The sequence below is a fragment of the Rhinoraja longicauda genome, chromosome 23, assembly GCF_053455715.1.
Source record: "Rhinoraja longicauda isolate Sanriku21f chromosome 23, sRhiLon1.1, whole genome shotgun sequence".
NCBI lineage: Eukaryota > Metazoa > Chordata > Chondrichthyes > Rajiformes > Arhynchobatidae > Rhinoraja > Rhinoraja longicauda.
Genome location: NC_135975.1, coordinates 32,753,670 through 32,768,894, shown reverse-complemented (window position 1 = coordinate 32,768,894; position 15,225 = coordinate 32,753,670). Strand labels below are relative to the sequence as shown.

Below are 15,225 nucleotides of genomic sequence, written 5' to 3'. Positions count from 1 at the left end.
CTTTCACCCTATCAATACCCCTCATGATTTTATAAACCTCTATAAGATCACCCATCAGTAGGGTTTGCCAACTTTCTCAATCCCAAATAAGGGACAAAAGGTGATGTCACCACGTGACCTCACCCAGCCAGTGGCCACGTGCTCCCACTCCACCAATGGCGGCCAACTTGCCCCTCATGTCCGACATCTCCAGCTCCCTCTTAGACACAGAGTGATACAATATGGATATGGGCCCTTCAGCCCAACTTGCCCACACCGGCCAACATGTCCCATCTACACTAGTCCCAACCTGCCTGCGTTTTGGCACATATCCCTCCAAACCTGTCCTCTCAATGTACATGTCTAACTGTTTCTTAAACGTTGGGATAGTCCCAGCCTCAACTACCTCCTCTGGCAGCTTGTACCATACACCCACCACCCTCTGTGTGGAAAAACTATCCCTCAGATTCCGGTTAAATCTTTTCTCCTTCACCTTAAACCTGTGTCCTCTGGTTCTCCATTCTCCTACTCTGGACAAGAGACTCTGTGCATCTACCCGATCTATTTCGCATGATTTTATACACCTCTATAGTATTCCCCCCTCATCCTCCTGCGCTCCAAGGAATAGAGTCCCAGCCTCCTCAACCTCTCCCTGTAGCTCAGGCCCTCGAGCCCTGGCAACATCCTGGTAAATTTTCTCTGCACCTTTCCCAGCTTGACAACATCTTTCCAGTAACATGGTGCCCAGAACTGAACACAATACTCTAAATGCGGCCTCACCAACGTCTTAAGCAAGTGCAACATGACCTCCCAACTTCCAAACCCTCACGGTTACATCGTCTGCCGAGCCTTTGGACAGGGTACTGTTCGCGCCGGAGTCTGAGGCGGGTGAACCGGGCCTGCTTGCCGGGTGTGTCCCGGCCTGTTGTTATTCAAATAACTAATCCAAATTCATGCGGCATGGTGGCGCAGCGTTAGTGTTGCTGCCTTACAGCGCTGCCCGCATCAGAGACGGGTTCAATCCTGACTACAAGCATTTGTCTGTACTTTCTCCCCGTGACCTGCGTGGGTTTTCTCCGAGATCTCCGGTTTCCTCCCACACTCCAAAGGCGTACAGGTCTGTAGGCTAATTGGCTTGGCACAATTGTAAATTGTCCCAGGTGTGTGTGGGATAGTGTTAATGTGCGGGGATCGCTGGTCGGCGCGGACCCGGTGGGCCGAAGGGCCTGTTTCCGCCCTATATCTCTAAACTAAATTCAAGTAATGAACTGTGGGGTAAGCTTCTTTCTCTCCCTTTGCAGAGAGCAGATCAAAAGGGTAAAAGACTCTGAGGACGTGCCGATGGTATTGGTGGGAAATAAATGCGACCTGCCCTCACGGACTGTGGACACCAAGCAAGCGCAGGATCTCGCACGCAGTTACGGGATTCCCTTCATCGAAACGTCGGCCAAAACGCGACTGGTGGGTGATGAGCGCAGGGCAGAGTTGTGTGACTCGAGAAATGATTTAATCAAAATACTGCAGTGGGTTCTGCTGACGTAATGTCCTGTCCACATTTGTGTTGTGAGTAGCTCCCTGATTCAACTCGGCATCAGTTGACTTCTTTGCCCTCTGAAAGCAAAACCTTCATCCGTCTTTCTCCGTTTTGCCCGATCATCGTAATGTTAAAATCAACCTCTAAAGAGCATCGTTAAAAGAGCTTTAAAAAAAATCAGAGTATTCCAGGAAATGGAAAGGATAAATGAGATTCGCTTTGGCATTGTTAAATGGTCTGCCTCTTGGACAATTGGCTTGCAGCTGCCGTGATCATAAAATCCTCACAACTCGTGGCAATCTGCCCCTTGTGTCCCTTTTAGAAGAGATAATCTAGAAGAGTGCAGCACAAACACAGGGTCTTAGGCCCACAATGTCTGTGTCAAACAGCATACCAAAGGTGGCGGTAGAGTTGCTGCCTTACAGCGCCGGAGACCCGGATTCCATCCCGACTACAGGTGCTGTCTGTACGGAGTTTGTACTTTCACCCCGTGACCTGCGTGGGTTTTCTCCGTGATCTTCACTTTCCTCCCGCACTCCAAAGATGTACAGGTTTGTAGGTGAATTGGCTTGGTATAAATGTAAATTGTCCCTAGTGTGAGTGTGGGATAGTGTTGGTGTGCGGGGATCGCTGATCGGCGCGAACACGGTGGGCCGGAGGGCCTGTTTCTGTGCTGAATCACTAAGCTAAATATAATAATCAAACATTTGTGTGGATTTGAAACATAAAGCGGATTTGACAATTGTACGGATGAGCTCCAACGATTTTTTTTAAAAATTTGACAAAACGTCCATTGCAATGTTAATGCTACGCTTTGAAGTGATTGGATTTCAGTTTTGCAAATTGTCTGAGTTTGCTTTGAGCAGAGGCAAACGACAACCACGATGCCTGATTCGGGATACTGGGAGCTTTACTCTATATGCTTGCTTTATAAAAGCTTGCTTTATAAAAGCTACACAATGTGGCGCTCTGACTTGTGAACTGCCACTAAAGGTGGCCCGCAGTGGGGGTGAAAGTCTTCAAAATGCTGTTCTACAGCTCTGGACTTGAAGTTTCCATCTTCAAAGATACTGACCTGGACATGATTTGAAAAATTGTACTGCAGTAAGGTGGGAATAAATCATTTCTGGTTCGTTCCTACAATTGTTGCTACTTTATGGTCCTCTTCTTTCTCTACTAATAACCAATGACTTGTGATTCGCTGATTACTGCTCCCAGCACTTCTTTTGTGATGGTGTTTGATTTTTTTTGTTTTAAATCTCTGTCTGACTAAAATCACAACTCCTTGAATCATGTGCATGTCGGAGTCTCGAATCAATAGTGTTATTCCAAAATTAGTTAATTTACTTCAAAGATTGATTTGGATTTTGTGCAAATTTCCTAGCTTTGTGGCGGCTTCCACCGACCGGAGCCTCGGTTTGTCTGTTGTGCGAATGATCATTGAAGGAGTTGTGTTTTACAATGCAGAGAGTGGAGGATGCTTTTTATACACTGGTACGCGAGATTCGCCAGTATAGGTCGCGAAAGCTGAACGTTGAGGAGAAGACTGTACGTTGTGTGCCCTTTAAATGTATTATCATGTGACGTGGTAAGTTTTGTGTTTTAAAATACAAGATCCTGTTTCCTTTTTATTTTAAAAGGTCACTGTGGAATGCTTGGGACAGATTACTTGTGTCCCTTTTAGAAGGGACTAGACCAAGTGGACCCGTTAGGCCCAAATCTCTCCTGCATTGGTGCAGCATGCTCTTCTCACCCCCCCCCCCCCTCTCCTCTCTCCCCCCCTCTCCTCTCTCCCCCCCTCTCCTCTCTCCCCCCCTCACCTCTCTCCCCCCCTCTCCTCTCTCCCCCCCTCTCCTCTCTCCCCCCCTCTCCTCTCTCCCCCCCTCTCCTCTCTCCCCCCCTCTCCTCTCTCCCCCCTCTCCTCTCTCCCCCCTCTCCTCTCTCCCCCCCTCTCCTCTCTCCCCCCCTCTCCTCTCTCCCCCCCTCTCCTCTCTCCCCCCTCTCCTCTCTCCCCCCCTCTCCTCTCTCCCCCCCTCTCCTCTCTCCCCCCCTCTCCTCTCTCCCCCCCTCTCCTCTCTCCCCCCCTCTCCTCTCTCCCCCCCTCTCCTCTCTCCCCCCCTCTCCTCTCTCCCCCCCTCTCCTCTCTCCCCCCCTCTCCTCTCCTCCCCCCCTCTCCTCTCCCCCCCCCCCTCTCCTCTCCCCCCCCTCTCCTCTCTCCCCTCTCATATCATATCATATCATATATATACAGCCGGAAACAGGCCTTTTCGGCCCTCCAAGTCCGTGCCGCCCAGCGATCCCCGTACATTAACACTATCCTACACCCACTAGGGACAATTTTTACATTTACCCAGCCAATTAACCTACATACCTGTACGTCTTTGGAGTGTGGGAGGAAACCGAAGATCTCGGAGAAAACCCACGCAGGTCACGGGGAGAACGTACAAACTCCTTACAGTGCAGCACCCGTAGTCAGGATCGAACCTGAGTCTCCGGCGCTGCATTCGCTGTAAAGCAGCAACTCTACCGCTGCGCTACCGCTCTCCTCTTTCCCCCTCTCCTCTCTCCCCACTCTCCTCTCTCCCCCCCTCTCCTCTCTCCCCCCTCTCCTCTCTCCCCTCTCTCCCCCTCTCCTCTCTCCCCACTCTCCTCTCTCCCCCCCTCTCCTCTCTCCCCCCTCGCCCCTTCCCTCCTTCCTCCTTCCCTCCTCCCTCCCCTCCCCCTTCCCTCCCTCCTCCCCCTCTTCCTCCCCCTCCTCCTCCACTCCCCTGCCCCCCTTCCCCATCCCCTCTCCATCCACCTCAACACCCCTTATCCTCCCTGCTCCCCCCCCCCTCCCTCCCTAGGAGATAGATTTAAACATTAAAATGTGAATAACTTTAAAAATATAACACCGATTTCAATGAAACTTCTTCCATTAGCACCAAAGGGACGACGGTGAGTAAGGTGGGCCTAAAATTGTCGCGCTACTGTGTACTGTTTTGGCTGTAGTTCAGAAACAAACGAGAATTTTAGTATATAGATAATCTAGAAGAGTGCAGCACAAGTACAAGCCCTTAGGCGCACAATGTGTGCGACAGACAAGGGCGGCACAGCGGTAGAGTTGTTGCCTTACAGCGCCAGAGATCCCGGGTTCAATCCTAACCTCTGGTGCATGTCTGTGTGGAGTTTGTACGTTCTCCCCATGACCTGCGTGTGTTTTCTCCGAGTTCTTCAGATTCCTCCCACATTCCAAAGACGTGCAGGTTTGTAGGTGAATTGGCTTGGTATAAATGTACATTGTCCCTCGTGTGTGTAGGATAGTGTTAGTGTGCGGGGATCGCTGGTCGGTGCGGAGTCGGTAGAGCAAAAGGCCTGCCTTTTGGATAATTGGCTTGCAGCTGTCTTGATCATAAAATCATAGCACAGCACAGTGTTTCTGTGCTGTGTCTCTAAACTAAACTAAGATAAACTATTAGATATATCTGCCTGCACATAATTCATATCCTTCCATTTTCTGCATATCCATGTGCCAATCCAAAAGCCTCTTAAACGTAAGGTAGACACGAAAAGCTGGAGTAACTCTGCGGGATAGGCAGCATCTCTGGAGAGAAGGAATGGGTGACGTTTCGGGTCGAGACCCTTCTTCAGACTGGTTGGGGATAAGGGAAACGAGATATAGATGGTGATGTAGAGAGATAAGGAACAATGAATGACGTATCTGCCTCCACCATCCCTGGCAGTGCACTTCAGGCACCCACCACCCTCTCTTTAATAAAAACCTTGCCCCTTGCATCTCCTTTAAACTTTGCCCCTCTCACCATAACATACTTGTATTACAGGACACAATTGCAATTCAGTTTAGATCAGTTAAGTTTACTGTCACGTGCACCAAGGTACAGTGAAAAGCTCTGGTCGCGTGCGAACCAGTCAGCGATCAGTCATACACTGTGGGAACAGCACTTTCAGCCCAACGTGCCCACACCTACCAACATGTCCCATCTACACTGGTCCCACCTGCCTGCGTTTGGCCCATATCCCACTAAACCTGTCCTATCCATGTACCTGCCTGAATGTTTCTTATATGTCCCTGTTCGGTGGAAAGGAAAGAATAATAATTTGAAAGAGCCGTGGTTTTCCAGGGAAATTGGACACTTGGTTCGGAAAAAGAGGGAGATATACAATAAATATAAGCGGCAGGGAGTAAATGAGGTTCTTGAGGAATATAAAGAATGTAAAAGGAATCTTAAGAAGGAAATTAGAAAAGCGAAAAAAAGATATGAGGCTGCTTTGGCAAGTAATGTAAAAGTAAACCCCAAGGGGTTCTACAGATATGTCAATAGCAAAAGGATAGTGAGGGATAAAATTGGTCCATTAGAGAGTCAGAGTGGACAGCTATGTGCTGAGCCGGAAGAAATGGGGGAGATATTAAACAATTTCTTTTCTTCGGTATTTACCGAGGAGAAGGATATTGAATTATGTGAGGTAAGCGAAACAAGTAGAGTAGTGATGGAAATTAGGAGGATTAAAGAAGAGGAGGTACGGACACTTTTGAAGAATATAAAAGTGGATAAGTCTCCAGGTCCTGATAGGATATTCCCTAGGACATTGAGGGAAGTTAGTGCAGAAATAGTAGGGGCTATGACGGAAATATTTCAAACGTCATTAGAAACAGGGATGGTGCCGGAAGATTGGCGCATTGCGCATGTTGTGCCGTTGTTTAAAAAAGGTTCTAAAAGTAAACCTAGCAATTATAGACCTATTAGTTTGACGTCTGTGGTGGGAAAATTAATGGAAAAGATACTTAGGGACAATATATATAATTATTTGGATAATCAAGGCCTGATTAGAAACAGTCAACATGGATTTGTGCCTGGAAGGTCATGTTTGACTAATCTTCTTGAATTTTTTGAAGAGGTTACCAGGGAAATTGATAAGGGCAAGGCTGTGGATGTTGTCTATATGGACTTCAGTAAGGCATTTGACAAGGTTCCACATGGAAGGTTGATTAAGAAGGTTAAATCGTTGGGTATTAATAGTGAGGTTGCAAGATGGATTCAACAATGGCTGAATGGGAGATACCAGAGGGTAACGGTTGACAATTGTATGTCAGGTTGGAGGCCAGTGTCTAGTGGAGTGCCCCAAGGATCTGTGTTGGGTCCACTGTTGTTTGTCATTTACATTAATGATCTGGATGATGGTGTGGCAAATTGGATTAGTAAATATGCAGATGATACTAAGATAGGTGGAGTAGTTGATAGTGAGGTAGATTTTCAAAGTCTACAGAGAGACTTGGGCCTTTTGGAAGGGTGGGCTGAAAGATGGCAGATGGAGTTTAATGCTGATAAGTGTGAGGTGCTGCATTTTGGTAGGACAAATCAAAATAGGACGTACAGGGTAAATGGTAGGGAATTGAGGAATGCAGTGGAACAGAGGGATCTGGGAATAACTGTGCATTGTTCCCTGAAGGTGGAATCTCATGTGGATAGGGTGGTGAAGAAGGCGTTTGGTATGCTTGCCTTTATAAATCAGAGCATCGAGTATAAAAGTTGGGATGTAATGTTGAAATTGTACAGGGCATTGGTGAGGCCGAATCTGGAGTATGGTGTGCAGTTCTGGTCGCCAAATTATAGGAAGGATGTCGACAAAATGGAGAGGGTACAGAGGAGATTTACTAGAATGTTGCCTGGGTTTCAGCACTTAGGCTACAGAGAGAGGTTGAACAGGTTGGGTCTTTATTCTTTGGAGCGTAGAAGGTTGAGGGGGGACTTGATAGAGGTTTTTTAAATTTTGAGAGGGACCGACAGAGTTGACGTGGGTAGGCTTTTCCCTTTGAGAGTGGGGAAGATTCCAACAAGGGGACATAGCTTCAGAATTGAGGGACAAAGGTTTAGGGGTAACATGAGGGGTAACTTCTTTACTCAGAGGGTTGTGGCTGTATGGAATGGACTTCCGGTGGAAGTGGTGGAGGCTGGCTCGATTTTATTATTTAAGAGTAAATTGGATAGGTATATGGATAGGAGGGGATTGGAGGGTTATGGTCTGAGTGCAGGTAGATGAGACTAGGTCAGGGAGAATGGTCGGCGTGGACTGGTAGGGCCGGACAGGCCTGTTTCCATGCTGTAGTTGTTATATGTTATATGTTGTTATATGTTAATAGTAACATAACATAACATATAACAACTACAGCATGGAAACAGGCCTGTCCGGCCCTACCAGTCCACGCCGACCATTCTCCCTGACCTAGTCTCATCTACCTGCACTCAGACCATAACCCTCCAATCCCCTCCTATCCATATACCTATCCAATTTACTCTTAAATAATAAAATCGAGCCAGCCTCCACCAATTCCACCGGAAGCCCATTCCATACAGCCACAACCCTCTGAGTAAAGAAGTTCCCCCTCATGTTACCCCTAAACCTTTGTCCCTCAATTCTGAAGCTATGTCCCCTTGTTGGAATCTTCCCCACTTCCACTTACTCCTCTACCCCCGACACACAAGGGCCAATTCTCCTACACACCTGGGTAGGTGGGAACTACCTGATTCTCGTACAAACCTGGGCAGGTGGGAACTACCTGAATCTCGTACAAACCTGGGCAGGTGGGAACTACCCGATTCTCCGACAAACCTGGGCAGGTGGGAACTAAACAAATGCTGTTTTTACACCGAAGATGGACGCAAAAGGCTGGTGAAACTCAGCGGGTCAGACAGCATCTCTGGAGAAAAGGAATAGGTGATGTTTCAGGGCGGGACTCTTCAACCTCACATAAGAGTTCTAGTTTCACTTACTCAACCCCTCCACCCCACATACCTGTATATTTTATCCAAAAACCCTATCCTCTGAATGTATTATTGTATCTGCTTCTTCCTCCCTTTTGGATGGTGTTGTCCAAATCAGTCATTTGATAAATGACTCTAAATCCTCCCTGTGACTGTGTGAGTTTCTTCCCAGTTCTCCCACGTCCCAAAGGCATGCAGGTAGGTAGGTTAATTGGCCCTCTGTAAATAGACAATAGGTGCAGGAGTAGGCCATTCGGCCCTTCGAGCCAGCACCGCCATTCAATGTGATCATGGCTGATTATTTTCAATCAGTACCCCATTCTTGCCTTCTCCCCATACCCCCTGACTCCGCTATCCTTAAGAGCTCTATCTCGCTCTCTCTTGAATGCATTAAGCGAATTGGCCTCCACTGCCTTCTGAGGCAGAGAATTCCACAGATTCACAACTCTCTGACTGAAAAAGTTTTTCCTCATCTCCGTTCTAAATGGCCTACCCCTTATTCTTAAACTGTGGCCCCTTGTTCTGGACTCCCCCAACATTGGGAACATGTTTCCTGCCTCTAACGTGTCCAACCCCTTAATAATCTTATGCGTTTCGATAAGGTCCCCTCGCATCCTTCTAAATTCCAGTGTATACAAGCCTAGTCGCTCCAGTCTTTCAACATATGACAAATTGGTCTGAGAATGGAGGGAAAGTGGGATAACGTGTCAATGGTTGCTTTGTTAAATCAAGTTCTTTACCTTCAGTCTGAATAATCACACGTAATACTGGATTAGCACATCAGATTTATTCCACCATGGGGTTCTTCCCGAGAAGATCTCCAGACACAACACTAGTGTCTGAAAAGATCTCAACTCAGGGGAGGGGAAGAACAACTTCTCCACGGTTGTTTACTTTTTTATACAGAAAGGAAAAAGGGGCGTAACAGATAAAATTAAGGACCAATTACAAATCTGATACAATTCCCATGGTTACAGAGAAAACAAAATCATTAATACAGGTCACATGCTCAGAAACCAAACCATTAATACAAGTCCCATGCTTTCGGTGAAACGCATTCAAAACTTTTCCTACTTTCACACGCACCCATATAAGGAGTTGTTATTAAGAAAGAAACTTTCTTTATCTCTATAGACGAGCAATCTCACAGCTGCATGACCCCTTGCTTTACTGTTTCAATACACAGCACTCACACAGTCAGACAGAGTAGTGGGTGAGGACAAGAACCCCTATTCTGTATACTCCTTATCATTCGTAAAGGGACAAACACATTCTGTTCCCAAGGATAACATTTCTGCCACAAGCATCCATCTTACTGCTTTCCACTGAAAATAAGCATTCATTTTATATTAGCTAAAACAACAAAATAAACCATCTCTACTACAACAAAATACAATATCTCTAATTGACTATATCAGCTAATAGCATAGATTCTCTGCTTCACACACACTCAGTGGGCCAAAGGGGTTTGTGTCTATGCTACATCTCTAAACTGACCTTCCTTTGTAGGCCGGAGGAGGCTTTACATTGCAAGGGCACTGGGGCCTAGGAATTATAATGGCGATTCCTCGCACCCATTCACCCCTTCCCTCCTCACACACCCTCTCACCTGGCAGATGAACAAAGTGTCTGATCTTGGGATGCTGCTCTGTTCCCATGGGCCAAGCTGAACTGATGGGAAGTGGAAGACTAACGTTTAGTGGGAGAGTCTAGGACTGGAGGTCAGAGCCTCGGAATTAAAGGACCTTCCTTTAGGAAGAAGATGAGGAGGAATTTCTTTCATCTGAGGGTGGTGAATCTGTGGAATTCATTGCCACAGAAGGTCGTAGAGGCCAAGTTGATGGATATTTCTAAGGCAGAGACAGATAGATTCTAGATTAGTACGGGTGTCAGGGGTTATGGGGAGAAGGCAGGAGAATGGTAACCCCAGGGAGGGAGAGATAGATCAACCATGATTGAATGTGTAGGAAAAAAACTGCAGATGCTGGTCTAAATTGAAGTTGGACACAAAATGCTGGAGTAACTCAGCGGGTCAGGCAGCATCTCTGGAGAGAAGGAATGGGTGACCTTTCAGACTGATTGAATGGTGGAGTAGACCTGATGGGCCGAATGGCCTAATTTTGCTCCTATTACTTATGACCTTAAATGAAGGCAAGGCATTAACATTTCCTGTGGTTATATTCATCCACTGACAACCTTTTTGTCCACTTGCTCATATCTTGTTCTGTAAAGATCAGAAGATTTTCTTTAACCTAATGCCCAGTGCGTGTTGCCTTTCAGTGGATCTGCATTTGTTAGATTGCCTTTTTAGGTCCAGCCATCACAGGGGAAATAATACTAATTCAGTTCATAAGTTATAGGAGAGAATTAGGCCATTCAGCCCATTAAGTCACCACTTGCCATTCAATCATGGTTGATCCATCTTTCCCTCTCAACCCCATTCTCCTGCCTTCTCCCCATCACCCCTGACACCTTTGCTAATCAAGAATTCGCCTTAAAAATATCTATTGACGGCTTCCACAGCCGTCTGAATCAATGAATTCCACAGATTCACCACCCTCTGACTAAAGAAATTCATCCATGTTTCCTTTCTAAAAGTGTTCTTGAAGGCAGACTCCAGTTTTGTGTGGAGATGCAAGGATCTGCAAATGTCAAGAAAATGACAGCGCTGGATTAACTCAGCAGGTCAGACAGCATCTCTGGAGAACATGGATAGGTGATGATTTGGGTCGGGGCCCTTCAGTCTGTAGAAGGGCCCCGAGTGGAAACGTCACCTCTTCATGTCCTCCACAGTTGTTGCCCGACTCGCTGGGTTACTCCAGCACGTTTTGGTCTTTTCTTTCCTATCTTCTTCTTTCGCATGTCAAGTACAACAATCAAAAGTGGCAATTGGTGCTTCAGAGTGCTGTAGTTGACGCTTTGCTGCACATTTTGCCAGTTCCGTAGAACTACTCGGGGTGGATGACGAGGATGTAAAGCAGCGCCCACCCCTTCTTTCCTGTATGTGTGTGTGTGTGTGTGTGTGTTTATTAAAATACCAAACTTCAGATTAAGATGCCCGAGAACCAGAGGACATAGGTTAATTGGCTGGGTAAATGTAAAAATTGTCCCTAGTGGGTGTAGGATAGTGTTAATGTACGGGGATCACTGGGCGGCACGGACTTGGTGGGCCGAAAAGGCCTGTTTCCGGCTGTATATATATGATATGATGATATGATAAATTTCAGATAAGTGATGGAAAGATTTAATAGGAACCTAGGGGGTAACTTTTTCACACATAGGGTGGTGGGTGTATGGAACGAGCTACCAGAGCAGGTAGCAGGTAGTATCGCAACATTTAAGAAACATTTAGACAGGTCCATGGACCACAACCAGAGAGCAGTGCTGAACTACCATCTACCTCTTTGGTGACCCTCGGACTATCCGTGATCGGACCTTGCTGGCTTTACCTCGCACTGAACGTTATTCCCTTATTATGTATCTATACACTGTAAATGGCTCGATTGTAGTCATGTATTGTCTTTCTGCTGTGGTTTGCGCGCAGCAAAAGCTTTTCACTGTACCTCGGTACACGTGACAATAAACTGAGCTGAACTGGATAGCACAGGTTTAGAGGGACATGGGCCAAACGCAGACCGGTGGGAGTAGTGTAGATGAGGCGGCCACCGTGGCAGAGCGGTAGAGTTGCTGCCTTACAGCGCTTGCAGCACCAGAGACCCGAGCTCGATCCTGACTGCGGGTGCTGTCTGTACGGAGTTTATACGTTCTCCCCGTGACCGCGTGGATTTTCTCTGAGATCTTCAGTTTCCTCCCACACTCCAAAGAATTACAGGTATGTAGGTTAATTGGCTTGGTGTATGTGTAAATTGTCCCTAGTGTGTGTGTGTAGGACAGTGTTAATATGCGGGGATCGAGGGTCAGTGCAGACTCGGTGGGCCGAAGGTCCTGTTTCCGCGCTGTATCTCTAAAGTAAGCTAAACATGTTGGCCGGTGTGGACAAGTTGGGCCGAGGAGCCTGTTCCCGCACTGTCTGACTCTATGACTCTAAGCCTAACTGTGTGAATAACTGGTATGAAAACAAACGAGTTGATTTTTCTTCATTATTTCCAGGGTGTCGATGATGCATTCTACACACTCGTCCGTGAAATTCGGAAACACAAAGAGAAAATGAGTAAAGATGGCAAAAAGAAGAAAAAGAAATCCAAGAAAAAGTGTTTCATTATGTGAATAGGGTTTACTGTGGAAGATGTTTGCTTAGCTGGAAAAATAAAACCTGATTATCTTTTGTATTTTTTGTACATTGCACTAAATTATTAGGCTTTCTTTTTATCAGTACTCTTACCAGATTTTGCTTAATGGAAATGATGGCTGTTAGATTGTGACAGATGAAAAGAAAAATGTTGTGTATGCTTTGTTTCATTCCTGTTCCAGTATTCCCTGGGTGTCTACCATTACTCTTGTCAGTCGGGAAGCTAATTGACAAGTTCGCTGGGGCTCCTGTGCATGTAACTATGCTTTTATTTTTCTCAGCATGTTTATAGAGTCATAGCCATACAGTGTGAAAATGAGCCCTTCGGCCCAACTTTCCCACACCGGCCAACATGTCCCATCTACACTAGTCCCACCTGCCTGCATTTGGCCCGTATCCCTCCAAACCTGTCCTATCCATGTACCTGTCTTACTGTTTCTTAAACATCAGGATAGTTCTGGCCTCAACGACTGTACCTCTTCTGGCAGCTTGTTCCATACACCCACCACCCTTAGTGTAAAAACGTTACCACTCCGATTCCTATTAAAAAAAAATCCCCTTCACCTTGAACCTATGTCCTCGGTTTCCCTAACTCTGGGCAAGAGCCTCTGAGCATCTACCCGATCTATTCCTCTCATGATTTTGTGCACCTCTACAAGATCACCCCTCATTCTCCTGCACTCCAAGGAATAGAGTCCCAGCCTGCTCAACCTCTCCCTATAGCTCAGACTCTAGTCCTGGCAACATTCTGGTAAATCCTCTCTGTACACTCTCCAGCTTTATTTATCATGCTGAAAATATATACGATACATTTTCACTTCAGTGCCAACAACTTAATGGAATCTCTCTCTTGTGTTTGGTTTACCTGGAATATATTTTAACTAGACACAAAATGCTGAAGTAACTCAGCGGATCAGGTATCATCTGTGGAGAGAAGGAATGGGCGATGTTTCGGGTCGAGACCCTTCTTCAGACTGATGTCAGGAGAGGGGGGCGGGACAAAGATAGAATGTAGTCGGAGACAGTAAGACTAGTGGGAGAACTGGGATAGGGGAGGGGATAGAGAGGGAAAGCAAGGGCTATATGAAGTTAGAGAAGTCAATGTTCATACCGCTGGGGTGTAAACTACCCAAGTGAAATATGAGCAGTTCCTCCAATTTGCGCTGGGCCTCACTCTGGCAATGGAGGAGGCCCAGGACAGAAAGGTCAGATTGGGAGTGGGAGGGAGAGTTGAAGTGCTGAGCCACCGGGAGATCAGGTACATTAAGGTGGACTGAGCGAAGGTGTTGAGCGAAACGATCGCCGAGCCTGCTCTTGGTCTCGCCGATATAGAGAAGTTGACACCTCTGTCCCCTTCCCAGTTCTCCCACCAGTCTTACTGTCTCCGACTACAGTTTATCTCTGTCCCGCCCCCTCCCCTGCCATCAGTCTGAAGAAAGGTCTCGACCCAAAAAGTCACTTATTCCTTCACTCCAGAGATGCTGCCTGACCCGCTGAGTTACTCCAGCATTTTGTGTCTACCTTCGATTTAAACCAGCATCTGCAGTTCTTTCCTACATATATTTTAACTACATTTTTATAAGGTTGTAAAGCCCGAGGTGCAGATTTTATATGTTATATGCTTTGTCGACAATACCTCTCCGAATTCTTAAGTGTGCTGATTTGGGCATGTGGATTAATGCTCCACAGAACTGAAGGCCAGTTTTATAGAAGTTTTTAGAAGTTTGTCTGGTATTTGTCACAATGGCTTTGATGACAAAAATTGTACTTTAAGTCAAATAATAAAACGATTCAATCTTGTTCTGACCTTTTAAAGATTTGCTCGCAGTGTGCTTCCTAGATGTAAAGCAGTGGTTATAGATGACGACTGAGGCAATGGTTTGAGTCGGGTTTAGAGATACAGTGTGGAAACAGGCTCTTCGGCCCACCGAGTCCGCACCAACCAGCGATCATCTCGTACACTATCCTATACACTGGGGACAATTTACATTTTTTTTTAATCGAAGCCAATTAACCTACAAACTTGTACGTCTTTGGGGTGTGGGAGGAATCTGGAGCACCCGGAGAAAACCCACACGATCACAGGGAGAACGTACAAACTCCGTACGGACAGCACCCGTAGTCAGTTATTCACAAAATGCTGGAGTAACTCAGCAGGTCTGCCTGACCTGCTGAGTTACTCCAGCATTTTGTGAATAAATACCTTCGATTTTTACCAGCATCTGCAGTTATTTTCTTATAGCACCTGTAGTCAGGATCAAACTCGGGTCTCTGGCACTGTGAGCAGCTCTACCACTGCACCAGCATGCCACCCCTTCTGCAGTATCCCTGGGCAAAATTAAAAAATATAAATTCCAACAGTCAATGGTGCTTAATTTGTCATGTGTGCAACTGCACAGTGAAATTCTTTTTGCATATTTGTACATACAGGCGCTATTTCCCAAAGTCTGCTCCACCCACGCACTCTATATCTACTAGAGCAGCTCCCGATCCAGGTAAGCCCCAGGCTCCTGCAGGGCCTTCCTCAGTCGCCATCGACCGGCACGGTCCGCGAACCGACATCCCTCTCCTGTCCTCTCCTCGCCTGGCCCGGCCATCTTTAAGTCCCAGGGGGCACCTCCTGCAGCCGACCTTGAAGGTGTTGCAGGCGTTACCCTGGTTCGCCCTCCAACCGGTCCTTACTTCTCATGTCCAACGTCCCC

General features: G+C 46.7%; 1 protein-coding gene across 1 annotated transcript in view; it reads left to right on the top strand.

The window, feature by feature from the left end:
- The window catches only part of LOC144605001 (GTPase KRas), a 51,947-nt gene extending 37,622 nt beyond the window's left edge, over positions 1-14,325 (top strand). Inside the window, exons 4-5 of the mRNA XM_078420015.1 lie at positions 1,281-1,440; positions 12,385-14,325. Of these exons, the coding sequence (XP_078276141.1) occupies positions 1,281-1,440; positions 12,385-12,501 (277 nt within the window). The 3' untranslated portion in view covers positions 12,502-14,325. The remainder of the gene's footprint in view (positions 1-1,280; positions 1,441-12,384) is intronic.
- The last annotated feature ends 900 nt before the right edge of the window (positions 14,326-15,225 follow it).